This window comes from Lepisosteus oculatus, chromosome 14 (genome assembly GCF_040954835.1).
Source record: "Lepisosteus oculatus isolate fLepOcu1 chromosome 14, fLepOcu1.hap2, whole genome shotgun sequence".
In the NCBI taxonomy this organism is placed as follows: Eukaryota; Metazoa; Chordata; class Actinopteri; order Semionotiformes; family Lepisosteidae; genus Lepisosteus; species Lepisosteus oculatus.
In genome coordinates this window covers 11,852,271-11,879,893 of record NC_090709.1, presented here as the reverse complement: position 1 = coordinate 11,879,893, position 27,623 = coordinate 11,852,271, and the positions used below count along the sequence as shown (strand labels likewise).

The 27,623-nt window shown below is 40.5% G+C and overlaps 1 protein-coding gene, 3 non-coding genes and 1 pseudogene across 4 annotated transcripts; 3 read left to right on the top strand and 2 right to left on the bottom strand.

Annotated features, from left to right (window-relative positions):
- Positions 1-3,106: 3,106 nt before the first annotated feature.
- On the bottom strand, positions 3,107-3,179 carry trnak-uuu (transfer RNA lysine (anticodon UUU)). The gene has a single exon. It is a non-coding gene; the product is annotated as a tRNA-Lys (tRNA).
- Positions 3,180-10,007: 6,828 nt separating this feature from the next.
- On the bottom strand, positions 10,008-10,095 carry trnay-gua (transfer RNA tyrosine (anticodon GUA)). Its single transcript is given in 2 exon segments — positions 10,008-10,043; positions 10,059-10,095. It is a non-coding gene; the product is annotated as a tRNA-Tyr (tRNA).
- A 750-nt stretch (positions 10,096-10,845) lies between these two features.
- On the top strand, positions 10,846-11,151 carry LOC138243425 (histone H4-like). Its single transcript, XM_069199026.1, has one exon. It carries the CDS (start codon positions 10,846-10,848, stop codon positions 11,149-11,151), a length of 306 nt encoding a protein of 101 aa, XP_069055127.1.
- Positions 11,152-14,937: 3,786 nt separating this feature from the next.
- Positions 14,938-15,056, top strand: LOC138218698 (5S ribosomal RNA; annotated as a pseudogene).
- Positions 15,057-25,794: 10,738 nt separating this feature from the next.
- On the top strand, positions 25,795-25,877 carry trnal-uaa (transfer RNA leucine (anticodon UAA)). Its single transcript has one exon. It is a non-coding gene; the product is annotated as a tRNA-Leu (tRNA).
- Positions 25,878-27,623: the final 1,746 nt, after the last annotated feature.

Sequence of the window (27,623 nt, the reverse complement as noted above, 5' to 3'; positions counted from 1 at the left end):
CTCGGCCCTACCAGTCCCTGATTGGTTGATCAAGGTGATATATGAGTCACTTACTCCTGACACTTAGGAATGCAGTCCAGATGTCCATCTGGCACTCCCTAGACGGATAGGTGCCAATGGATGACCATTGATCATGATAGCCAGGCTTAGCTAAGTGCATCCCCCTTTGGGAGCTGTCCTTATCAAAGGAACCCTAAATCAGCCTGCATGAATAGTTTCTCTGTGGCTGCACCACAGAGATGAACAGAGAAATGAGGCCTCATTTGGGAAGGCTCAGAACACTTAATTCTTTCTTATTAATAAGCCTCGCCGCTACAGCACCATACAATGGCAGATCCTGTGCTCTGACCCCAGGCTCTCTCCTTATCTGTGTGTCTCATGGAGAGCAAGCCGGGGTATGCAAAATGATCATTCCTAATGCAAGAAATTGTAAAGGGTTAATAAAGTGATGTTATTATTATTATTCCTTACAGCAGAGCAAACAAATTGTTACAAAAAACACCAGCTAATGTCCACCAGCGGAATTAACATTAATATACTGTAAAGTGCTGTTACTTGGGAGTGTTAATCTACAGATAAATTAAACAAATGGCATTTATAGCTCTAAAGAGGTTGACATAGACGTCTGTAACAGACCTTTTCAGTTCATTGCTGTTCCTCTGACTTGGTGAGCCTTTGGAATTTTAAAAGCGTTTTGCTTGCCTCTCATGTGGTCTGTGTACCAGTCCATTAAGAGCCGCACTATCACTGTGTTGTGTGTGGTCCTACAGAACTACACAGCTATCTACTGGAGTCGTCTTCTGTCCATTGCAGTTGAGAACAGATTTAATACGGAGCTGCGCAGAAATTTCTGCGGCAAATATCGCTGCAGAACTAGCCCGTGCACAACAATGAAGAGAAAAAGAAATACCACAGGGTCGCCCATAAGAGGGAAAAATAGAAATCAATTGTTCAAACAATTACAGCACTCGTCCTCTTACAGTGGTCTCATGTTATTTTTCTTGCCATAAGAACAGTGGGATTGTTCAACTGTATTGTTCCCCAAATGGTTGAATAATAATAATAATGATAATAATAGTGGTGGTAGCTGATCGTTCTTGTCCGTGGCCTAGTGACCTGTGTGAATACAGTATGTTGATTTATTCTCCTCAAGGCATCGCTTTAGCAATTCAAAGAGCGTGGGTTTTAACCCATTCAGTGCTTATTTCAACTAACGCCATGTTCCTTTTTCTAGGTCTTCAAATAGTTTACAATGTAGAGGTATCTTTAGTAATAAGAAAAAAGCTGCACCTCAGAGATCCATCTCACAAAAGCAGATTTCTTAAAGTGCACTTATGAGCTGTAGAACCTGAAGGAGTTCTCTCTCCTGGATATTAAACATGCAGATAATGAAATCAGTGATTTATGATTTCTGCAACCTTCCAATAAATACATCTAAGACATGTAACAATCCCAGTGGCACAGTTGGTCAGTGCATTGTACTTATATAGCAGTACATAGTGAAGTCATGCTGAGGTTGTGAGTTCAAGCCTGCGGTGGTTTTGCCTGTGATTTCAGCTGCAGAAACTTTCTGTTGGATTTAGTTCGGTTCTTCTGTTACTTTTTCCGCTCGATGGAGCTTTATTAATGCAGGCACACCTGCTTCCTCGGCATTTTATTTTATCGCTGCTCACAAACCAACACACTGCAGACACCTCTGATACTGTCACTGCTTGTGGGCCATGTGTTCCTGCTGTCAGCCTGCTATACCATGCTCATGCGTGTCTAGAAACATTACTGCTCTAGTACAAGAGCGAAAGACTAAATGAAATCGCACCCACTTTGAAAAAATCACGTTTGACAAACCATAGGATGACAAGAATGGGATTCTTTGGTTGTTTGAGTACATAAATCAAAGACACTGCGTTCAGCATATTCACATCAGGCACTCGGACAGAGATAAACCCAGAGAAAATCTTCTCACATTTTAATCTGTAACTGCAGGATTCAACAAATTGTTAATTATCTCAACTTCACTTACAATTTTTAAACAATTTACAAAGCCCACAGTGGATGACATTTGGTTCCGGCACACATCAGTTGCTTGGAATATCATTGTAATATTTAATTTGCTTTCCCGTCACACCACTTTTATTAATAATGAAGTTTATCAATACACGTTTGTTTAAAACATGTCATTTATTATTGATACAGTTTCATTCTGTCTTTATTAGGAGCTGTATCACAGCTAATGCATGTAAAGCCTTAAGTATGTGATAGTGAGAGTTCAGTTATCCCAGGGAGTGAAGAGAACTGAAATTTAGTAAATACATATTTCAATAGTGTAATCTTCAAAGTGTTCTGTCACTTCAAAAGCAAATTACAGGAGCAGGGATTGAATCCACATAGACATTTGCTTATTGGGTTTAAGATCAACACCTTAACCACTCAGCCATCCTGAAAAACGGTTTCAGCTCTGTGTTACATTGCTCATTGAATATATTTGTTCATTGAATATATTAATTTAATATATTTGTTATATTTTTGAATGGAATGGGACTGTACACTGGTGGTTCCCAGGGGAAAACAGGGTTATTGAGCCATTGGGTATTCTGAGAATAAATTGGGTGGGTGAATATAACCGTGTGGTAAAGTAAAACAGTCTTCTTAGATGAAGCGCTACAGATGCAGCCCCTGAAAGTGTATAAGACTTACATTTATAGTACTGCTGACACAAATGGAGCCTCTACATCAGACCGAAATACCGATGTGTTCGCTTAGTTGTGCGTAGGATCTCCTCATGAATCTGTCTCATTCATCAGTGGAAATAGAAGCCGTCACTGTAAACTCGGCCGTGATGTTCCACAGATGTACAGTGTGCCTTTCCTCTTGTTGTATTCAAGAGTACTCACTGTGTGAGCTCCTCACTGCGTTTCCTTTTCTTTTCCTGTGATTATCTACGTGGAGTGTGGTGACAAAATAGTCTTGAACATTTTCGGTTTGTGAAAGGAAACACTAAAGAAAATACAAGTGATTAACTTTTAAAATATCGACAGTACAGCTAGAAGAGTGGAAGATAAAATACGATTTATAATTAAATTCACAGTACACTTAAGGAAAACACAAACGCCCGAACAGGGACTTGAACCCTGGACCCTCAGATTAAAAGTCTGATGCTCTACCGACTGAGCTATCCAGGCTCTGGACGGTGAATGACACTGTCGTGATCCTCTCAAGTCTCTTCTTGTGCCGAAGCGCAGTCATACAGTACCTGACCCGTCTGGAATGTCTACTGACAGACTTTATCCAGAAGCGACGGCACCACTCCCAGTAGAATGAGTGAGAAATACAGCATGACATGGGGAGGTAAGGGGCTCCCACAATTCATCTTTCCTCACATTACTGATTTTTTCAATAGCATTTTGACCTTTTATCACATTCAGATTTTTTCGCATTTAATAAGATCTTTTAATCAAAAACATTAAGAACAAAAACAAATTGAACATTTTTTGGAACAACAATTAAAAAACTTTCAATGCCTTGGTTCTATAAGTGTGCACACTTTTTTGTTAAAAATTAAAAAACATTTTGTTAAAATTCAATAAAAAGTCTATCAGCAGCAAGAAATTATTCTGAAAGTAAGATTTTTTTATATCATAAACTGTAAGACACGAAGAGAGTTTACAGGTCGTATCCTTCGCTTTGTCTTTTAAATTAAGCGTTCGGGATTCAAACCTGTGTTCGGACTGTTGTGTTTCTTGAATTTCTTGTAATCATCAAATGTCGTTGTTTGGTCCATCAGTTTTTTTCTCGGTTGTACAATGGAATTCGCGCAGCTTTCAGCTCAGTGTGGAGTCCAGAGGGAGGACTCGCTCACTGAATGATCTCTCAAGAAATCCCGGGTGAGATTCAAAAGGTGTCTTCTTCAACAGCCACGACACGTCTGAAGACTAATAAAATTAGTTTAAATCATTTGGTAGTTAACAGAACTAAATGCTTTAGAGGTACATTTAAAACAGCAGAGCAACACCGTAGCACTTCGAGTGTGCCTGAGTTTAATTGTGTGAACTTGGCTCTCTATGAACATGAGCAAAGAGTTCACATTCAACAGAAGATTGCAATGTGAGCACAGAAATATAAAGCACCTGGAGATGCTGGGACCTCATACATGCAAAGCATGCGGTCTACCACTGAGGTATATCCCCAAAAGACTTATTAACGGAACTGAGATGTGCTGATGCTCTCTGAACACAATCCACCACTAACGAAGGATGCCTGCAGTTTCCCACTTTTGTGTTTCCTCTACTACAGAGTAAATTCATAGGAATGAAGAAATAAGGAAGGAAAAATAACCGCATCGAAGCTTCCAGAGATTGGTTAAAATGAATCTGTTATTTTTATATCCAGACACACGGGCGACGATGATTGATTTATCGACGGGGAGTGCTTTTTTACCTCCTCACTCGACTACCTTGATTAAACTACGCATAGAACAACAGCAGTACAGATGATTTTCATGGACCGACTTGTTTTGTACAACTCGAGTGATAAAGTCCTGTCTGCAAATATTGTAGAAGAACGAAAAAGGGTGAAACAACGCTCCAACCACAGGAATGGTAACAGGAAGGATCATGTTATTTAATATGTCCTTTGGAGATGCCTTGTCAACGCACACAGGCATTAGAGCTGGACAAATAATTGATAGTGGTGTTTGTAAACAATCATGAAACATGTTATTTCTAAACCAGGAAGAAAGGAGCAGACTAAAACTTTAAGAGACAGAAACAACACCTTATCACAGCTAACATTAATTACAATGACATCACAATAAAAGAGCGGAGCCTTGAGTGAATCAAATTAGTTTTCATTGGACGTCTGTCTCTTCATAACTTTGTAGGTGAGAGGGAGGATTGCGGAAATGTGCCGGTGTTTCTCAGAAGTGCATTGGTGGTATAGGTGCCTTCTAAATAATCGAGTCGGGTTTGAATCCCGGTAAGTGCATCCCCAAATCTTTTCAAGAAAATCTGTGATCCGGTAACATATCTTTTCAAACTAGCATTCAAGGTAGGATACGTGTTCTTAAATACCAAAAAACTCTATAAGGAAAAAGCAGATCTCTGTACACAAGACGGCAGTGCGATCTTAGAATTCCTGTGTTGTTGACGGATTCAGACTCCTTCTCAGAGGTTTTTGCTCGCCAAATAACTTTGCAGCTGAGGAAGAGCACCCTGAAAATACCAAACACAACCAGCGAGCATGTTGGTTGCTCTTGCTCTTAATGCAAGAGCTGTTTTTTTAATAATTATTAACCAAAAACAGCAGCACAGGTAGGTCGCATTTGTGATTATGTCACTTCTCTGCTTCAGCAAGGTCAATAAAAGACTCTGAAAGTATTAAAGCAAAACTGAACTCAAAATCATATTAGGAATTCTGAGCGATATATCCATACAGGTAATCCAAAAAGAATGTTGAAATATTTGAATATCATTTCTCTATATATTTCGCTGCTTTTTACCAGGAGTAAAACTATTGGATTGAAGGAATGCTAACCGCTGGGTTAAAATGTATAGTTGTTATTTGGAGAAATCTGTAAACTCGTGATCTTATATGTTTTGAAAGACAGCACAGGAAAAAACAACAGTGCTGATTATTTTCCGGAGACGGAGCACTGATGACCTATCCGAGCTGATTGATAAAGCCCACTCAGTGGATACTCTAGCAGAACGTCAAAGAACATTCACCTCTGTATCCAAAGAAACCACAGGAACAACATCAGGAAGCACAATCAATTCCCCTTTTAATTTTTTCCTGTAAGGTATGCTATGTGAATTCATGAAGTTAATCCTCTGATCTCTTTTGAGCACGAACAAAGTATTTCTGATGGAGCGCTATGTTCAAAGATAAGCTATTACCCCTGGCAATGATTCGGCGTGAAGAATTAAGAGTTTCACAGACAAAAGCAGCTCACCACCACCGCCAATATTAAATGTACTTGCCGGTACACTATCATGTGTACTGCCTCAAAAGTGAACCGGCAGATGTTGTTCCCTACATAAAGCTGAACGTGCCAAAGAGAATTTCTGTTGAGAAAACAAAATATTTTTTCTGCCTTGATGTTAAGCCTGTCTTTTAGAAAGTCTATCTCTAAACACCTCCTGCAGCCTAACAAAAAGCGCTTTTACTGATCGTATTGCAGGTCTTAAAACACTAACATTTGGCAGCGGTGGGATTCGAACCCACGCCCCCAGAGAGACTGGAGCCTAAAATCCAGCGCCTTAGACCGCTCAGCCACGCTACCTTCCTCCATGTCCATCTTACTCACATTGCTGGCTTGGAAAATGCCGGGGGCTTCAGCTCTTGTCGTTGGATCTAATGATATCATGACATGTGGAAGTGACTGCACCTTCATCTTCTGAGATGCTTTCAATAGCACAAATGCTACTTTCACTGGCACAAACAGCAATAACGAAAGAGGTGGGTTTCATCCTTTGTGCTGTTTGTAGGGGTGCAACTCTATGTCGATCTACTGACTTGAAGAGCAAAAATCAAAATCTTCTGCTATTACTGTTGCTTTTTTCATAGTTTCTTTAAATCCTTCATTTGAACATAGATTTTGAAGGATATTGATGATAATACCACATAAATTGTGGTTTTCTTGTGATCGCCAATTTTATTCAAATACCAGCCTTTTTTACAGTTCCTTGCGTGTTTCACAAGGTATAATAGCCCCCCTCGCATCCTCAGCTAACATATTTTAAAATTACAATAGATTATACAGCATGCATGTTGACATTTATATTAAAATTAAAGTAAATATACCAGAATATATACAGTGCTAACCCAATAATTCTTGTCAGGTTCTCCAACAAATCTGCGTTGTTATTTTAACATGTTTCAGCTGAGGGTGCAACAGGAGTATAAATGAATTTTCCCGCCACCCGTTCAAAGACCAAATTCCATGAGTGAACATTATTTTCTCAGAAGTTGCCGGCATTGGACTTTGCCGGTGGTAATGAATTATGTCCACAACTGTTGTAGTAGTTCCTTCTTGAAATTCGACACGTGCAAAGCACTCGTAATATCATAGGTGTTAAAGTTCGCTGAGTCTATTCGAGTCATGGTGTGTATCCCTGCCTATCATTGGGAGACGGGTAGCTTTTTTACACTCAGATTCCAATCTTCAATGCTTTGTGTGAGAGCTTACATAACTTTCATTTTCTCACATTTTCTAACGACTGTTCCAAAGGGGCACCCTGTCAATTCCGAATACTTTTCAAAAATCTGCCTGCATGTTTGATTATTGTCATTTCATTTCGAAAAGTTCAATATTGATCATAACTAAAGAAAATAATGATCACGAACAAAAAAGGGATAAAGATGCAAGTCGATCTTGAATCACAGCTGGGTGACACGGGCTTCTGTTCTGATATGGTTGTACGAGAAACAGGAGGAATCGCCAATCTCCTATAGAACATGAGTTGAATCAGGAGTGAGACATTTCGTAAACTCGTGCATATGTCAACGCCTGACTAACTCGTAAAACTAACATTAAGTTGTCAGAGACATTCATTTATATACAAACAAGAGACAGACCAAGTAATAATTCTACATTAGTTCAGGTGGGTAAACCTGAACTAACTAACTAATAAACCTATTAATAATTCTACATTAACGTGTCCTATACTGATCAGACTAATTGACATGGTCTGATTCAGAGCCTGTGCAGTTCGTGCTAATTACAACAAGGGCAGTTCTGAACCCTCATCACCGAACTGAGCACAAGTTCAGCTGTTCTCCAGTTTTGTTACGCATGGTTTTTCATTGCAATTGAGTTCAGAGCTGGAGCTGAACTCCAGACAGTACAGTGTTTTGGGTAAGTTGTCGAAATTCGCATGAGGCTGCAGACAACTTACCCAAAGTGTTTTCTATAGCTTTCAGGTGCAGTTCATTTATATAAAAGAATGTAAGTGGTATAAACTCAACAAGCCAGACGGCAGTCGAACCTATAATTTTCTGACGCGAGGGCTGACGCGTTATTCATTACGTCACTGACCCTGCTATTGCAGGGCTAAAAAAACACGTTTTCTACATTTTTGTCTGTTTAAAAATCACTCTCTAAAAAAGACAAAGGGTTTGTGTGTCGTGCTAAAATTCTGCTTCATTTCGAATGCAAATAAAAACCGTTTTGTTCCAAGAAATCATACATTTGTCACATCCTTCATACTATACTTCCCTCTTGTATTAGTAAAGCATTTTGATTTAAACTGAACAATATATGAAAGGTTTCATCTATACACTTACACATAATAAGTATACAAATAAATACTCGGAAGAAGCTGCAGCTCAGGTATTAGAGAGATTTAAAATCAGATCGGAGGATTTAGAGTCCAGAGTGAAAACCAACAGCTGACACAGGTCTTTTATAGAACCGTTTTGATTTCCTCTACTTTGTCCCCGTGACGTCATTGTCCTGCTCGCAGCCGAGCCCGACACACATCTGGTTTTTGTCGCTGGGCGCACACCCTGCGGTCCATGCGGGTCCTAATACCCCAGTACAATGACGGGGACACTAAACTGTAAACAGGTGCCGTCCTTCGGCTGAGACGTAAAACCGAGGTCCTGACTCTCTGTGATCATTCAGGAGAATGGTGGTGGTGGAGGGGAGTCCCCATTACCTGTAAAGCGCATTGAGTGGAGTATCCAGAACAGCGCTATATAAGTGTAAGCAATAATGATTATTATAATTATAATGTAAAATGCAATAAAAAAATCAAACTTTGATTCAAAATAGATTAATGTAAAAACTGATAAAGCTAATGCTTTTTTCAGTGCTATATCTACTTTTTTTTAAAAAAGCGAAGTCTGTCGCGATTGTGAGAGTTAGAGAATGTGTTCCTGCGGGTGCCTTCATATCATGAGCGTCAGTCTCGCCCGTAGCTGCGAGAAGGTTAAAAGCGCACAAGTGATCTGTAGACGATGTTCGGGGAAGAAATAATTCTGTTTTCAGCACAGGGAGTGAGAATGAGCTCAGCCCGGCTCCCAGCAGAATCCATTCTGGTTTGGTTATTGTTAGACTGTGCGTCTGAGGCTCTTTGGATCGCAACGTAAAAAAAACAATTGCTCACATCGTGTGACTTCCACGACAGGAAGGAAAGATATCACTTTAAAAAATCAGAACTGAAAATTTGGATCCTGGGCCTCAACTTAAAAATAAACAGAGTTTAACGACAGGAAATTGATTCCAGTTGTCAGATCACGTATACGCATACCTTAGCTTTGTGCAACAATCTGAAACTTTCAGGTACCATAAATAATATTATTGCTAAACAGATGCCATTCTAATCTGCAAGCGACCAGAATATAGAATACAAATTTTTGTATAAAAATGCATTAAGTCCTGTTCTACACCTGCATGCTTTGGAAGCACTGGCCTACCTATATCAAAATATCAGATTGTGTTTCTGCAACATTTCGTGCATAGTACGCCATTTTATCTAAAACAGTCACAACGAGGGCTTTACATGCAGACTGGGGTATTTTCCCCTTTTATATTTTTGCCACTTTATATCGAACCTGTTATACTCCCAGAAGTGCACAGTAGCTTGTACTTAATAAAAATGTACAATTCACCGCTGGTATAAACAGATGTGTGCCGTGTTTGCCTTTGTAAGCATTTGTTTAAAAAATAAGTTCACAATACGATAAAAACACAGAAGACACAAACTTTATAATACAACGATACAAAATCAATACCAAATCATTATGCCAGTTAGGTAACTATCCTTTGAAAACAGAGAACTGCTTTATATCTACAAAAAACTTGACATTTGTATGTATTTTTGGATTACAAAGCAGACAGTGTAGTCCCTTAATTCAAAGATCAGATCTTGGCCAAAACAAGACAATCAGACGTGGGCTGAATTCGGAACAGGAGCCTTTGCTTCGTCGATTATTGAGCTTTTGATCAATGTCTGAATAAAACAGATTCGCTTTTTTAACTCTTTGATTAAAGTACACGAAAAGCACCTTCCTTCGAGCTGGAATCAAACCAGTGACCTAAGGATTCCCCGCTGACTCCACTACAGTCCCCCACTCTACCAACTGAGCTATCAAAGGGATGCTGCAGCATTGCTCTCTGGCACATACTGCCCAATGAAGTAAAATGTGAAATGGGTGATTTAAATCCCACTTCGAAATCAAGTTTCCAACTCGTTTCCTTAGTCTCATTTACCTTGAATTTAAGCCACGAACCAGGATTCTACTGTATAAACTTCCAGGGATATTACAAAATGTTTGATGGGGCATCAATCATTCCAGGCGGAAATTGATTCCTTTTTTTTCTCGAGGGATCATATTAAACATTTTATTAGTATCGAGAGGAGGATCACCAGTAGACACAAAACAACCAGTTTCTTTCTGTCTTTATTAGAAAGTAGCGTTTGTGCTACAGTAATAATATTTTCGTGGAAATAAAGAAGTTGTAAATTTTAAAAATTTATATTTGAATCGAAATGTGGTTTTGAGTTAAATATTAGCGTGTTCATGTAATTAGTTTGTGTTTGTCATTACTATATATATTGCCATGTTACTAGAATTTGTAACTGAAGTTAACTAGTTGTGTTTTTTATGATGATTAGACATTTGAATACAATATTGTATATAATGTATAATTTGAACTACATATTGTTCAGGTGTGAATAATTGTATATTTTAAGAATACATTTCTAAAACAAATCATTGGCTTTATTTACTAGTTTCTACACCTATAAAATTCTTTCTTTGATGTATAATAGACATCAAAGAAAGATGTCTATTATACATCAAAGATGAGCAGTGTGTGTCGTGTTCACAGCTGATAACTAGAAGATGTCTGGAAGAGGCAAAGGCGGAAAGGGACTCGGGAAAGGAGGTACTAAGCGTCACCGTAAGGTTCTCCGCGACAACATCCAGGGAATCACCAAGCCCGCCATCCGCCGCCTGGCTCGCTGTGGGGGAGTAAAGCGGATCTCCAGGCTGAACTACGAGGAGACCCGCGGGATGCTGAAGGTGTTCCTGGAGAACTTCACCTGCACCGAGCACGCCAAGCACGCCAAGAGGAAGACCGTTACTGCCATGGACGTGGTGTATGCGCTGAAGCGCCAGGGCCTCACCCTGTACGGCTTCGGAGGCTAAACAGGAGCGGAGCTTCACTACCGGACCCCGACGTATAAACCCAAGTGACCCAGTGACATTTGTCACTGCTGAGGTTGCTTTATGGGTCTATTTTCTATACTGTGCTGATCAATTGGAAATCAAATGGCAAGAAAGACCCGTTCCCACACCTAAGGTCAAATATTAGGAATCAAAACTGCTCGAGTGTATGGAAGCACACAGCTTTATCAAGATTTCCAATCACAATATCACATAACTCTATTGAGTTAGTTTACATAAATGCTATTTCATGCAGTAATTCCTTATAAAATGCTGCAGTCTGGGCCTAAAATAGGTCTGGGGTGTCCCCCACCCACATCAGTAGTTGAAACTGTACATCTTTTCCCAAGCAGACTGTGACAGCTTATATTTGCTTTAAACACAACCCTTGCACCCCTTCTCCTGTAGCCTCCTGTTACCCGTTAGAAAACTTTATATCACATCTTTATACTGTTTTAGTCTAAAAACAGGACAGATGTGCTCCTGTGTCCCCCAGTTACTGCACACTGTAAGATTATTTCACTTTTATTTAAATCCTGAGATAAATTTAGGAAGGCTACAGAGGGGTTTACTAGATTAAAACTATTAGTTCACGCACGGCTCTCGTTTCAGCTTCTGACAATTGTGAAATCAAGCCTCTTTCTTACAATTTCTCCAAAAAACACCTTTTTTTTAGTAACTGCACACCAGCTTATTAGTAGTTTTGTCTTTGGGGTTTTATATCTCGGTATAACATTAAAGTCGCACAATAATTTCGACAAACTGGCGGCTCCCTTTTCTCCTCCTTGGGAGTCTTTTTACCTCCCATTTGCAGCGCTCGCACTTCTGCATGCATGCTTCGCGAGTTATTAAATCAAATCTGTCTCCGCTGTCCATAATATCAGGAAAGCATAGTTGTACATTCTTGGCAACATCAGGTTTTAACCCACTCAAGTAAATTTGTTTTATTACTGTGGAAGTATCTTCATTCACTTCCTTCTCATCGGCTAACCCCGAGTATACTATCCATAAAGCTATAAACCTTTCTGTAAAATCTGAAACATCCTCACTTCCTTCTGCTGACATGCTGTTACTTTTCTCTAATCAGATTTCGGTGGGTAATGCTCTTTCAAAAATCTCCACACTAATTCCCACCCTTCTCCTTGATTCTCTCTTCTATTTCTTCTTTTGCTGTTTCTTTTTCTGCATATATAACTTCGTTTCGTTCAGCCATTGCTTTTAGCTTTTCCATCAGAGATTTTTGCGTCTCATCTATGATATTCTGTTGAATTCTCAAATATTCCTCTAAATATTGTTTATTTTTATCCAAATGTTCATACACTTTTCTACATTTCTGTTCAGCCTAAATTCCGTCTGACATATTTCTTTTAAGTTTCACTTTGGATTAATCAAACTTTTTTTTTTCTTCACACTAAACCATTTTCACCTCTCCCACGTGCCCCGCGGAGCCCCCCAGTCGAGACAAACTGACGAACTATCAAAATTCGGGAACACAGACCAGGTTCCAAATCCTGGCTTTAAACACACAGTTGAATCGAGTTACCATTTTCGGCTCTTCTGTGAGTACAGTTCTAGTTACTACCTTCAGCCGTACTGCAGTCGTGTACCAGGATGCAACACCTGGATTGTTTCGCACGGGCAGGGCGAGATGCTATTCCTTCAGCAATCCCTTTTTTTCTACCCCACCTTTACAAAACAGGCATCTAAAAACACATACACCATTAACTCATTTTTCTGTTGTACTTGCTTCAGCACCACAGCAACATGGAGAGGACAAGGGACTTTTTAGAAAAGAGGAGTCCTTACCTCTTTTTAGAAGCGGCCGCCTAACTTTTCCTCTCCATGTCCGTGTGGTTTAATTTAGATGGATACTTCTTCATCATTTGGGTCACGTATCCGCCAATCTGCCTCCTCCTTTTTAGAGGACGTTGTAAACCTTTAGGAACAATATAATCTAGCAACAAGGTTATGTAACTGTAATTAGGCTTAAGACAATCAAGAACAAGGCTTGCCTTTCTTCGAAATTCTTTACGGTCATCAGGCAATTTAGGAAAAGTCTTAACTAATGCAAATAATTCACTAGGAGACCAATGTCAATGTTCCTTCTGGACCTGTCAAAGTGCACATTGGCATTTCATGAACAAGTGAAAAGGCTTTGGCTCCTGACCGCTTTCTAGTTTCGGTGGAGACTTTTTCTTTTTAGAAGGCATGGCCATGACTTTAGCTGCAGCTTGCTGTTCTTTAGTTTCAAGACTAGTCTTTTTTGAAGCTTCCCATTATTTCTGTGATTCTTCTTTCCATTACATACGTTTTCCAATTCACTTTCTTTCCTTTCTTCTCCTTCTCTTCTAAGTTTCCCCTTCTTCAGGAAACTTCTTTTTCCTAATTCAACTTTCCTCTGTCCATTCTGATTCACTTACAAAGATCCTTCATAGTTATGGGCCCCTAATTATCATATATAAATTATGTGCAAGTTCCCTTACACCTATTACCCTAGCTTTACAGTTCATGAACATAAAACATTTTTTTTTACTCTAACCCAGGCTATAATTGTTTCTCTGAATTTGTCGTACATGTACTTTTGCTGGACTGCTCTGTCCCACTTTCGTCTTTGAATTTTAATTTCCCATTTTTACCGATCGGTGCCTTACTTAGAACCTTATCACATCAACTACTCCGCAGAGCAAAAACCACACGTCTGTGTTAAGATAAGTTCTTTATATGAGTCCCAGACTCATCAAACCCGCGTGAGAACACCCCTGTGGCTCGCTTCTCAAACTATTAATTTTTAAGGATCACTTACTGGCGTCAGACAGCTGCCAATTCTCCAGACGCGTCTCTGGAAGGATAAACAATTTATCCTCCGAGGTTCGTCCAATTTTGCTAAAATTGTCAGGGACGGATGGAGTTTCAGCAGCCGTTCGCGTTCAGGTTTCTGATCCCGGACGAGCCCTCAAATTGTCATGGAACTATCAAGGAAGCCACAAGAGAAAGTTCTCACCTGAGTAAGGTCTTTATTTCAATATTGCAAGCCCTGCTGCCACTTCGCAAAGTGCAACCAGAGACTCAATTTGTTACAAGCAGTACAGGGTTTTTAAAAGACGATGCGCTGTAAAAAAGCTCAGCGCTTTGTCCCTTCTAAAAGTTCCCCTTTCCCTAAGAGAAAACAGATTACATCAAAAAGCGAGAGAAGAACCAATAAGATTTGTTATTCAAAGCTAATACAGTTACTTTCAGCTAATTCTAATGACCCAGACAGCATATATTGTTTTGGTACATTGTCTTCTAAAGTAACCTAAACAGTGTACTTTGTTGATGCACTGTTTTCTAAAATTCTGCACGTACTGTAGCACAGCATTTACATCCTTGAAATATATTATCTTAAAGCACCAATATATTTTTTGCAAAGCTCTCTACATTTTAAGAATCAATTTACTTATTAGATTTCCACTTCAAGACTTGTTCAGCTGGCGTTCTAGGAGTCGCGTTTTTCAGAATTGTATTGAGATCGTTTTCCACAGAGCTCAGATGTCAAAGCACAGCAGCAGCTCTCCACAGCGATCCTCTATAGTGCCCTTTCTCTGGCAGCTCCGTCCTCATTGGAAGGAAGCAAGAGTGAAAGGCTGAAGTGAAATAGAGCGGGGACGAAGGCAGTGAAGAGAGAGAACGTGGGAAGAAGAGAAAAACGCAAGGGAAAAAAAGCAGCGTCGTAAAAGAGGTGACGGAGCTGTCCTCTCTATAAGAAGGGTGCCAGCGAGCCTTGCTCTCGCTTACGGCCACACCCCCTTGAGCACGCCTGATCTCGTCTGATCTTGGAAACTAAACAGGGATGGGCCTGGTTAGTACTTGGATGGGAGACCGCCTGAGAATACCAGGTGCTATAAGCATTTAAGCGCAGGAGGCGACCTATCCCTGCTCGCTCATTCCCCTGTTCACACGAGCAGTGCGGCATGTCCGTCTGTTTATTTGTCAGCTTTGGAGAGACACGGGTGCTTGTGTATTAGCGTGAGCGTTTTTTATTCTGATCAGGAACAGTTTTACAAGTCCGCAAAGGATCGAGGAAAGGTTTATCGCCAGCTGAAAAGAGACACAGCGCTTCGGCTGTGGAGACTTGTTCGGCTGGCGTTCGGGGAGTCGCGTTTTTCAGAATTGTATTGAGATCGTTTTCCACAGAGCTCAGATGTCAAAGCACAGCAGCAGCTCTCCACAGCGATCCTCTATAGCGCCCTTTCTCCCGCAGCTCCGTCCTCATTGGAAGGAAGCAAGAGTGAAAGGCTGAAGTGAAATACAGATGCAGCCATTCAAAATGAGCGTTAAAAACCCGCGGTAAAGTAACCAACCCGCAGGGCACCGTAGGGCACCGCGGTAAGTGATTGGCTGGCCAAAATGACCGACAGGGGCACTCGTGGTGCATTGGTTGGTAGTGAAAAGATTTAATAATTTAATGTCTTTACTGTGCACGTTTCAATCCGCTTAGTTTTGAATATTTATACGGAATTTTACCACTAAAGGGAAATTTTAGTAGCTGAGCATAAAAAGAAGAGGAGCATAACGCATCTGAAGGTCATAAACGATATTAATTTAGGGACATAAACATTACTGTATGTACATAAACTGTACTGTGTATGGCTGGTCTTGATAGTTTAAAGAAAAAATACACACCAGTCTTCCATTTCTCCCTAAACATTTTATGCATGAAAGTTTTATGAAACGGTACCCAAATATGTGATTGCTGTATAGAATAAATTTTAATTTTTAAAAATTATATAACACGAAAATTAAGCTGTTTACATCTTCCGCCTGAGAACAGTCACCCGTTGCTACCCAACGCAGAAACACAGCCACTAACTAGCAAAGAGAGGACATTAGCTAGCCAATATGATAATGAAATAAATGATTATTTTGTTTATTTCTTTTGCACATTTATTTGAACATTTCCATCGATTGTACAAGCACTTGGAAACTGTCCAATCCCTAGTTCATCAAGCATTTACCAGTCTGGCGCCGGTCTGTGTCTTCTAGGATATAATGCCAGCGAACTCTTGTTTTTATGTCCACTATAACTACGCTGGGCAAACGTTCCGGGGTCAAATTCTTCCAGCACGGGGGTACCTTTAAAGCGGAGATGACGGCACCGAAATTTTTTGGCGCGCCTTCTCTTTAAAGCCCTGGCCAAATATGAAGACAGTACGTACAGTTATAATTCAAACGGAATTAAAAACTACACATCCCAGTTACCATGGTGGTGCTTGTGATCATTGCGTTTAACCAACGAAACAGGGCGAAAAATCAGTCACATGACTTTGGGGCAGAGTTTCGAAAGCTTAACCTATCAGCAACAAAGCTAAATTTACACGATAGGCTACCTCAAACTGTCAGTTACACGACTGTGTATGTCGCTTAAGCCACACCTATTTGGCATTTTAGTTATGGAGGCGAGAAGACGCCCCCCCCCTCTCTCTGGGTGTCTGATTTGCCGCTATCTTTAACTGTTCGGTGTCCGAATCGGAGTAGCTACGCGTACGAAATAAAGTTAATCCCAACTACAAAACATATATTTTTGTGGTAGGAGGGCGCAAAACATCAGTATTTTCTGCTATTAATTACTGTACGATTTAAAGTTGAAATCTGAGCCTAGATATAAAGTTAGATATAAAGTTAAAATCTCGACAAAGCAATGTAGGAAATACAGAGAAAATAAATCCTTTCTGACATCTAAAATCAGTTTCGATCAAGGTCTCTAAAACGAACAAGAAAAAGAGGATTTTCGGAGGGCAATTACTCTGTGTTTATATAGAATAACTGATTTTTGAGCAATCTAATTTCTTGTTCGTTTAAAACAGTGAAATGTCAGCTGCAAAAGATCGCACCAGAAACAGCACTCTCTCTGCCTGTCATAGACGTTCAGGAAAGGCTGGATGAAGTCATGTCAAGTACAATAATTCGGTGATCAATAATAACAGTTGTAGGACAGTATATAAGGAGGATAAGGATTTTGAAGTTGACTCGAAATCTGATAGGTAACCAGTGCAAGGACTTGAAAACAGGTATAATGCATCCCTGATAGGATTCTTGCTGTCATATTCTGAACATATTGAAGATTGCTCAGTGTGGATTTAATTTCCCCAGTGAACAGGATGTGCATTTATTAATTCTAGAAAAAAAGCCTTTCTTGATTTCTCTAGTTCTTAGTTTCTCTAGTTCCCTTTAAAATAAACTATTATTCCACAATGCAGAGTATTACATGGCCAGTATTTACACATGATATTTGTGATTTAAAGAAATTAACACAAGCAGCTTTTGGAGATTTAAGTGTTGGCTGAGTTATTGCAGGATAAAAGACTAGAGATGTTGGCAAGAAGAAGATAATTTGGGGAAAGCTGAGGAATACACTTATAACAAGAACACTTCCTAATGGGGTTAGGCATACTTTTGATGAAGATTATGAAGTTAACAGACTATATGTTTACATAGATACTGAAATAAGGATTGTATTTTAGATTATGTGTAGTTGCTAGCATTGAACTGTGTGTTGGATGCACATGAATTGAAGGAATGGGCAAACATAGCTGATGCGGATCCACAGAGCCAGCATATTAAGATGTTTATAATTAGAGGCAATTTGTTTAAATAACTAGGTATGGATACTGATGTGCAAGAGAGGTGGAAAGGCTGTTTCCTTAAGCCAGCACTATAAAATATTTTATTCTCAGTGAGATGCTGCCATTTCATAGTGGGTTTCTAACACTGTGTATAGTTCCATCCACACAGTGCCTTTACTTCCATCCATTTCTAATCTCTTTATCCAGTACAGAGGATTTGGAGCCTATCCCAGTAAGCAACGGACACAAGGCAGAATACACCCTGGACATAGTGCCAGTCCATCACAGGACAGACAGACACAAACACACACACACCAGGGCCAGTTTTCCCATAAACCAATTAACTTACCAGTATGTTTTGGAGTGCGAGAGAGAGTCATATCACACATATGGAGAAAAACCATCTAACCCAGAGAGAACATGTAAACCCCACACACACAGGATGGCAGGAATTGAACCTAGGACCCCACTACTGCAAGATAGCAATGCTAACCACTTTGTCACCATTATAAATGGATGGATATCTTAGTTATCTTTCTAGTTCACAGGTTTGCATGCATAATTTAATTTTGAAAGCCACTGAGACATCAGGTACTACTGTTGTATTTATGAAAAAGAAACAAAACAAAAAACATACTAACAACTGTGCCATCCTACTTCTTAGTTAATACATTGTATTATTCATAAACAGTTAACATTGTTAGCAAAATATTTTGAATTATATTTAACCCTATTTTTTCTTTATTGTTGTATTTAACTTATTATATGATAGTCAGACGTAATGTATATTTGAACAATGAAAATATATTTTTACAAGATGCGGGGGAAAGTGCAACAGCTTATTACAGAGCTTAATTTAATATTATTGATTGCTAATAGTTTATGCTAACACCTAACTTTCTTAATTAGATGTATTTAAAACAGTGAACTAAGTGTAACATACTATTCAGAAATACAATCGAAAATAGTTTTGTGGTGTTTGTATGGATGAAACGTTTCTAAAATGTATAACGTAACAAAATTAAAGACGATTCTTTAATCTACTTTACGAGTACAACCCCCTCTCTGCCGGAGTGCTGGCTGTGACGAATTAAACCGGTTTCACAGGTTTCAATCACAGACCATGTGACATGGGAGTCAGGAAACTAACACACAGCGCCACCGGATTTGATAACGCTATAAAAACGCTATAAAATAATGTGACTAGGCACCGAACAAGTTTACAGCACAGTACAATAATAAATGCTGACCATGACTTTAGAAGCATAAATTGCCTTACACTCAATTTAAACACAAGCTGTCTTTAGCCCTCTAAGCTGGTTCATACAGAAATGTAGAGATCCAGGCTCAGAACACACAGCTTCATTAGCGAATACATATGCAGGACAACTAGAGAAGACGTTTTACAGAGGATGGATTTTTAGAAACATCCCATCAGTGACATCACTGAAGTCAACTCCTAGGTACTGTAACTGTCGTGTGGATAGTTTCACAAGAATCAGACAAAGGTTTAAGCATCACTTGTTCTAGATAAAACTGCAAAAAAAAACAACAACCCATAATGTACTTCTTTGCGGCTCTGTTTGCCCAAATCATATATTCACAACTTCAAATTTAGAAAATAATATTACCTACCCAAAATCCGCAATATGGAAAAAGAACCTGTGTAATTGTTGATAGATGATGTACTCGTAACATTTTTACAAGACGAACTACAACATTTAAAAAATGACTTGTATGTACTTGATATCTCTAATCAATCCACGGCGACATTGTTAAAGCAGAGTCCCAGTAAAACAAAACTAAAGCGCCCTGCGCATACCGTTTCGCGCTTCTTATTAGTTGCTCAAAAGTAATTTGACCGTATGAAATGCATAATATAAACCTAGAAACATATACGTGAGCAGTATTTACGTACTGTAGTATCGGTGTTAAGACATACCTCTCAAATACTGTAAATCAAGTTAAAAATATCTCAAGACCGATTCTGGTCATAATGAAACCATGTTTCGTGTATGTTTTCTTTAAAGTACCGAGACCAGCCATATACTGTATGTTTATGTTCCAAAATTAATATAGTTTATGGCCTTCACACGCGTTGCAGTATGCTCCTATTCTTTTTATGCTCAGCTACTAAGATTTCCCTTCAGTGGTAAAATTAGATATGAATATTCAATACTTAAACGGGCACAGTTAAGACATTAAATATACATATACATACTGTATACAGTACAGTTTTCATACAGTAATATGTTTATGTTCCTAAATCAATCTCTTTTATGAGCATGTGAAAGGCATGGTGAATCGATTATCAAAAATTACTGTACTTTGCATGATTGGAAACAAATGCGTGATTGCGAAATGCTGTGGTGTTACTTTTACAAAGACAGTCAATGAAAAAAAGAATGTTGACCAGGGCAATACTTTGAGTTTACACTTACAGCTTGTCCAAGGTCATTCATTATTAATACTATTAGTAATATCTTCGTTAAAGACTTTGATGGCCACAGCTCAAACATGAGAGGTTGAGCTTTATTAGCTCCACCTTGCCGAAATTCTGGATACTATTATTTTGCTTGTCATATTATAGGAGAATTTACGGTAACTAGCTGTATTTACCGGTAACTCGCGGTATTTACCGGTAACTTGCGGTAGACTGCGTACAGCGTCCCGGAAAATAATGCGGTATTGCCCATGCATTTTGAATGGCAGCATCTGTATGTCCCCCAGCTCTGAGCCCATTGGGCCTGCTGGTGTGACCAGAGCTGCAGGGTCGCCATGCTGGTGGGGGTCAGTTCGGCTTTTCTGTTGGAATGAACAGGGGGGTTACATGATGGTGCTGTCTGTGGTCTGGCTGTCCTGCTGGTCTGGATGAGGGGTGCGTAGTGTGGTGCAGGTTCTTGTCCCATCCTGCTCTTGGTCCAGGTTGGAGGGTTGCACCGATTCTGAGTCTTGTTAGCTGGTATGGATGGGTTTGGGGGTGTTGATACCAGAGTGGTCCAGGGGGGGTGCAGGTGTCTCGGGGCATTCTTGTTTTTCTGTGAGTTCAGGTTGATTCTGTTGGTTTTGCCACGAATCTCCCTTACGCAGGCAAGCGCTCCCGCATTCCTACGAGCTCTCCCCATACCAAACGTGCACGCGTCAATCAGTCCTCTGCTTAAACCCTCATCTGCCCCCCGGTCATTGCTCACGATTGAGATTCTCTCCAGGAGCTTACGTACTAACTACACCTTTGCCTTACTACGACTTCTCCCCTGGACCTCGACCCCGCTTTTCCGACTACCGCTTTAGCCACTCGATTTTGTACCTTCGCCTGTTTTAAGCTTTCTCGGATCCTGACCCCAGCCTGTCTCTTCGTTTACGCCTCTGCCTTCTGAATCCACACCGACGCAACTTCTACGCCTTCCCGGACTCCGACCCCTGCCAGTCCCTCGACTACACTTTCGCCTGTCGATTCTGTGCCTACGCCTGTGCTACGTGTGGAAGGACAGTGACTATGCGTGGGAAAGGTTTCTGTTCGCACCTAAGACCACTGTCTTAGGTGCAAACTAAAGCCTGTGATTCCTCACACCCATTCAACCAGAGAAAATTGAAACAGATTGTAGGATACCAAATGGCACCCCCCTGTCCTGTTTGTTTGACTTCTGACACTGCCCCTTTCCCTGTATGTTCCTTTGATATGTTTAAGTATTGCCTACTTTTAATGTATAAAAAAGGAAAGTATAACTTCAGTCCAGTGAGCATGTCTTGAGTGCTAGGGGAAACCCTTTCTCTGTGATATGCTCCCCTTCAGCTGATTGTATTAAAGATCTCTGTTGACAATCTCCCAACCTGAGTGAAGACTGAGTTTTCTTCGACATACGCCTTCCCGGACTCAGACCCCTGCCTGTTTACTCCGACTACGCCTGCGTCTCGCGCCAACCCTACCAAGGGCACCGCATTGGATCCCTATCCTCAGCAGTCAGCCCCTGCGTGACAGGTTCTGAGTGTCTTGGTTACATCCGTTTGTGTGTATAGATGAAAAAGGTATTGAAGAGCACCCCGACACCCCCCACCCATCTCGGTGGAAGTTGCCATGTTCAAAAAATCCTAAAAAGATAATTAAAGTTTCACACAACAAAGCATGACTGTGAAAGGTCAGGAGGCCTGCCTAATGGTGGTGCTGGCCCCACTAGCACCTCTTCCAGCAGCAACCTTAGTTTTTCCCAGGAGGTCTCCCATCCAGGTACTGACCAGGCTCACACCTGCTTCAGTACTGAAGGCTGCTGATTATGGCCAGCAGCCATATCACCCTGCAACTCACAACTGGCAACCCACTGAAGCTAAGCAGGTGTGAGCCTGGTCAGTACCTGGATGGTAGACCTCCTGGGAAAAACTAAGGTTCCTGCGGGAAGAGGTGCTAGTGGGGCCAGCAGGGGGTGCTCACCCTGCGGTCCATGTGGGTCCTAATGCCCCCAGTATAGTGACGGGGACACTATACTGTAAACAGGCGCCTTGCTTCGAATGAGATGTAAAACTGAGGTCCTGACTCTCTGTGGTCATTAAAAATCCCATGGCGTTTCTTGAAAAGAGTAGGGGTGTAACCCTGGCGTCCTGGCCAAATTTCCCCATTGGCCCTTACCAATCATGGCCTCCTAATAATCCCCCTCTTTGAATTGGCTACAATCCCTCCTCCTCACTGATAGTGGTGAGTGTTCTGGCGCACTATGGCTTCTGTTGGATCATCCAGGTGGATGCTGCACATTGGTGTTGGTGGAGGGGAGTCCCCATTACTTGTAAAGCGCTTTGAGTGGAGTGTCCAGAAAAGCGCTATATAAGTGTAAGCAATTATTATTATTATTATTAATGAGCACAACACTTGATTACAGTAAAAAAATCATTAAAAAATAAAGAAATGTTCCACAACTCAAAGCAAGGTTATATAAGGTTAGGGGAGCTGTCTGATGTGCAAAACACCTGGTTGCAGCACTGTGGCTGTTGTGCTTGAAGAGCTATTGACTCGTGAATAGCACCCTCCTATCACCATGTACCGCCTGTCTAATGGTGCCATATTGAAAACATCATAAAAAAATAAAGAAAAGGGACACAGCCACAGCAAGATTGTATAAGGTTAGGGGGCCTGTCTGGTGTGTAAAACACCTGGTTGCAGCACTGTGGCTGTTGTGCTTGAAGAGCTATTGACTCGTGAATACCACCCCCCTATCCCCATGTACCGGCTGTCTAATGGTGTCATATTGAAAAAATCATTACAAAATAAATAAAGGGGCCGCAGCCACAGCAAGGTTGGATAAGGTTAGGGGGCCTGTCTGGTGTGTAAAACATATGGTTTCAGCAGTGTGGCTGTTGTATTTGAATTACTATTGAGCCATGAAGAAGACCCACCTATCCCAATGTATTACCTGTAGTGTTACCTTCAGAAAATCATTAAAAAATAAAGAAAGGGGTCACAGCCACAGCAAGGTTGTATGAGGTTAGGGACCTGTCTGGTGTGTAAAACATATGGTTTCAGCAGCTGTTGTATTTGAATTGCTATTGTAGCGGCAATGCTTGTTAATAAGACAGAATTAAGCGTTGGTATGCTGTCCTAAAGGAGGCCCCATCTTACCCTCCATCTCTGTGGTGCAGCCACAGAGAAAGTATTTATGCAGGCTGATTTAAGATGTTTTCTTTTGATAAGGAACAAGCTCCCAGACGGGGATGCACTTAGCTAAGCCTGGCTATCATGATCAATGGTCAACCATTGGCGCCTATCAGTCTAGGGAGTGCCGAATGGACATCTGGACTGCATTCCTAAGTGTCAAGAGTAAGTGAATTATATCTCATCTTGACCAACCAATCAGGGACTGGCAGGGCGTGGTAATACCATGTGGGTCTCCAATGCCCGCCAAACTCTCAACCAATCAGCACACATCTGGGTCTTGGTCAAAAAGGGAGCGCAAGCTCAGATCGGGGCTCTCCTTGGCCATTTTCGCGCATCCTCAGAGACAATCACGTGACAACTGCTGTTGTCTGCAAAAGGACTTGGACTTTGTTCTAAGCGCGAGGCCGAGGATCCCGTACGTACTCAAAATTCTACCAACGTGAATGCTCCGCTTGATCAACGGCAGCCTACAGTTGGACCCTCGTCGACAACCTGAATAGCTTATTCAGAAGCAGCGCTGGACCGGGAACGAACCAGCTTCTTCCCGGGCAAAAGAGTGACTTGTGAGGACTCGCGGTCACACTCTGTGCATAGAGACTTTCTACTAGCTAGCCGGACTCCTGGTAGATCCCCTCGGAGCAACGACTGCCCTGCGCGCCGCAGTCAGATTTCTCCGCCCGTCCTACTCCGAGCTGCACCTTGACTGGTTGGCCGGTAGCCAGAGGACGCCGGGACAACGCCCATTGGACAACCGCTGGAACAGAGGCTGCAACAGAGCCTGTCAGCTGGATTGGTGTTCGTGCCGGGAGATTCCAAATCCATACACAGTGGATAAGTAAACCCCATGTTCTACATTGCGTCTCGAGAATTCAATTGTACCTCAACACAAGTTGTTATCAATTTAATTCATGAGTAATGTATTTACTTCCGAGTTTAGAGTAACAGTGGGTAATAACACTGGTTAGCGATTTGGTAACCGAACGATATATATTGACATATATTCTCTGTTGTGTATCTCTTTGTGTTTGCATCTCTTCGAGATTATATACCTTGTATATTGGATAACCCTCACAGTAAGGTCTGCCGCTCGTATCCAGGCAGACTAGTATATCTTTGGTGCACAATTTATATTAATAAATGTATCTCGTGTATTGAACCCGTGTGTGTGCGTTGTTAGTTGTTCTGACGATTGATTTTCTAAAAGCTACAACGAACAACCTCGTGATTACTGTTACAATTAATAATTGTCTCAGTAAACCCATCAAACCACTACACTATTGAGCTATGAAGAAGACCCACCTGTCCCAGTGTATTACCTGTAGTGTTACTTTCAGAAAATCATAAAAAAATAAAGAAAGAGGCCACAGCCACAGCAAGGTTGTATGAGGTTAGGGGCCCTGTCTGGTGTGTAAAACATATGGTTTCAGCAGTGTGGCTGTTGTATTTGAATTACTATTGAGCCATGAATAAGACCCACCTATCCCAGTGTATACCTGTAGTGTTATCTTCAGAAAATCATAAAAAATAAAGGTTCCACAACCCAAAACAAAGCTGGGAAAAGTCAGAAGACCTGCTTAGTGTGCAAAACACTTACTTGCAGCATTGTGGGTGCTGTGATTTAAATGCTATTGGTTTGTGAACAGAATACCCCTATCCCAGTGCATTGTGCCATATTAAATAAAAGCAATAGAAAAAGAGATTCAGAACGCAAAGCTGTGTCAGTGTTCTGTGTAAAAAATCAGTTTGAACATCATGGGAGCTGTTTTTAATAAGCTGCTGAGTAAAGAATATTTTAATCTTCCTGCTGTCAGTAGTATTGTCAATATAGTTGACCCTTACCTGAATGAAAACAGGGCGTAAAGGAAGGGTTTCAGAAATCAAACAAAGCTTTATTTCTGTGCTTACAGTCTGGGTAATTGGAGACTGCGCTGTTCTGCTTCCTATGGTCATAGGCGGGTTATTCGCACGAAGCCGTATTGAACAGTATTTCTCGCGTTGTGAACGTCTGTTCACAGCGGTCCTCTGGGTTCCAGTAAGTGCGTAATTACGCATCGATGAAAAACCGGAGGTTTAAAAAAAGATAATTAGCCCACTGATAGTTTGATGTAGAGGCTGTGGAAATATCCACAAGTCTTGGTCTTTAAAATGGATTTGGTTTGACGGCGTTCTGTGCTTCCATTGGGAAGATATGGACAAAAGAATATTCGTGCTCGGTCAAAAAAATGTCATAAAAACGAAAAAGTAAAGGCTGAGAAAGCATTCACAATGTATTTTATACACAAAGGAAGTATTCTCGCAACTCTAAGAGGTTTCGTGGTTTAATTTTTTTTAATTGTTGAATCATATTTAAATGTTAAACAACTGAAGAGCATCTCGCTGTAGACCAGGATGGCCGAGTGGTTAAGGCATTGGACTTAAGATCCAATGTACAAATGTCCATGTGGGTTCAATCCCCACTCCTGGTAGTGTTGTAATAAGCTTTAAGTGACAGAACACTCTATTTAAATATGAATTTACTAAATTTCATTTCAGTTCTCTTCACTCCCACTCCCTGGCATAACTGAGCTCTCACTATCGCATACTGAAGGCTTTACATGCATTAGCTGTGATACAGCTCCCAATAAAGACAGAATCAAACAGTTTGTTCTATTTCTCATGTTGAGCCTCTTCTTGATCCAAATGAAATGGATCATTTAATATGATGCCTCGAGAAAAAAAAAGGAGTGAATTTCCGCCTATAATGATTGATGCCCCATCAAACATTTTGTAACATCCCCGGAAGATTATACAGTAGAATCCTGGTTTGTGGCTTAAATTCAAGGTAAACAAGACTAAGGAAACGAGTTGGAAACTTGATGTCGAACTGGAATTTAAGTACCCAGAATATTTCACTACATTTGGCAATATGTGCCAGAGAGGAGCACTTTAAATCCCTTCGATAGCTCAAGTTGGTAGCGCGGCTGACTGTATTAGAAACAGTTAGGAATCCTTAAGTTGCTGTTTCGACTCCAGCTCGAAGGAAGGTGCTTTTGTGAACTTTAATCAAATAGTTAAAATAGCGAATCTTTTTCACTCAGACGTTGATCAAAAGCTCAATAAACGATGAAGCAGAGGCTCTTGTTCCGAATTCAGCTAACATCTGGTTGTCTTGTTTTGGCCAAGATCTGATCTTTGAATTAAGGGACTACGCTGTCTGATTTGTAATTCAAAAGTAGATACAAATGTCACTGTTTTCAAAGGATAGGTACTTAATTGGCTTTATGATTTGGTATTGATTTTGTATCATTATATTATTACGTTTGTGCTTTCTGTGTTTTTTATCGTATTGTGAACTTATTTTTTAAACAAATGCAAACACAGCACAAATCTGTTTATACCAGCGGTGAATTGTACATTTTTATTAAGTACAATCTACTGTATTTTTAGAATAAAATGGCATACTGTGCACGATATGTTGCAGAAACACAACCTGATATTTTCATAATTATTATTTTAATCATTTGACAAGTATGAGGTCCCGGATCCAAATCTTCAGTTCTGATTTTTTTAAAGTGATATCTTCTCTTCCTCTCGTGGAAATCACAAGATGTGAGCAAATGTTTTTTGTTCTTTTTTTTTCACGTTGCTATCCAAAGAGCCTCAGACGCACAGTCTGACAGTAACCAAACCAGAATGGATTCTGCTGGGAGCCGGACTGAGCTCATTCTCACTCCCTGTGCTGAAAACAGCATTATCTCTTCCCCAAACATCGTCTACAGCTGCTAGATATTGCTCTGCGTCCTACTGCTCCAGCAATTCCTTTGACCAAAGACAGATCACTTGTGCGCTTTTAAACTTCTTGCCACTACAGGCTCTTTGATGACTCATGCTGACTGTCCTGTGAATCCAAAAGAAAATGTTAAAGCTGATACATTTTCGATTATAATTTGCATCTAACTACAATGTCCCTGGAAAAGAGATTTTATTCGTTGCGTGCAATCGCTATCTTTTACTTTACGTATGGTAGTGGAAATAGTTTTAAAAATGCTTTCTAAAGAAGATTGTATTGGCAGGACCTGCCTTTAACGCTCAGTAGCAATTACGCTGTTGATATAGATGGAGAAGAAATATAAGATGAATTGATGATCTAAGCTAAAATATCCCTAACACGCCTCCTGTAACAGTGTTTGTATTCATAGCAAGTAATATTTTTTTTCAAACCTGAACGTTGC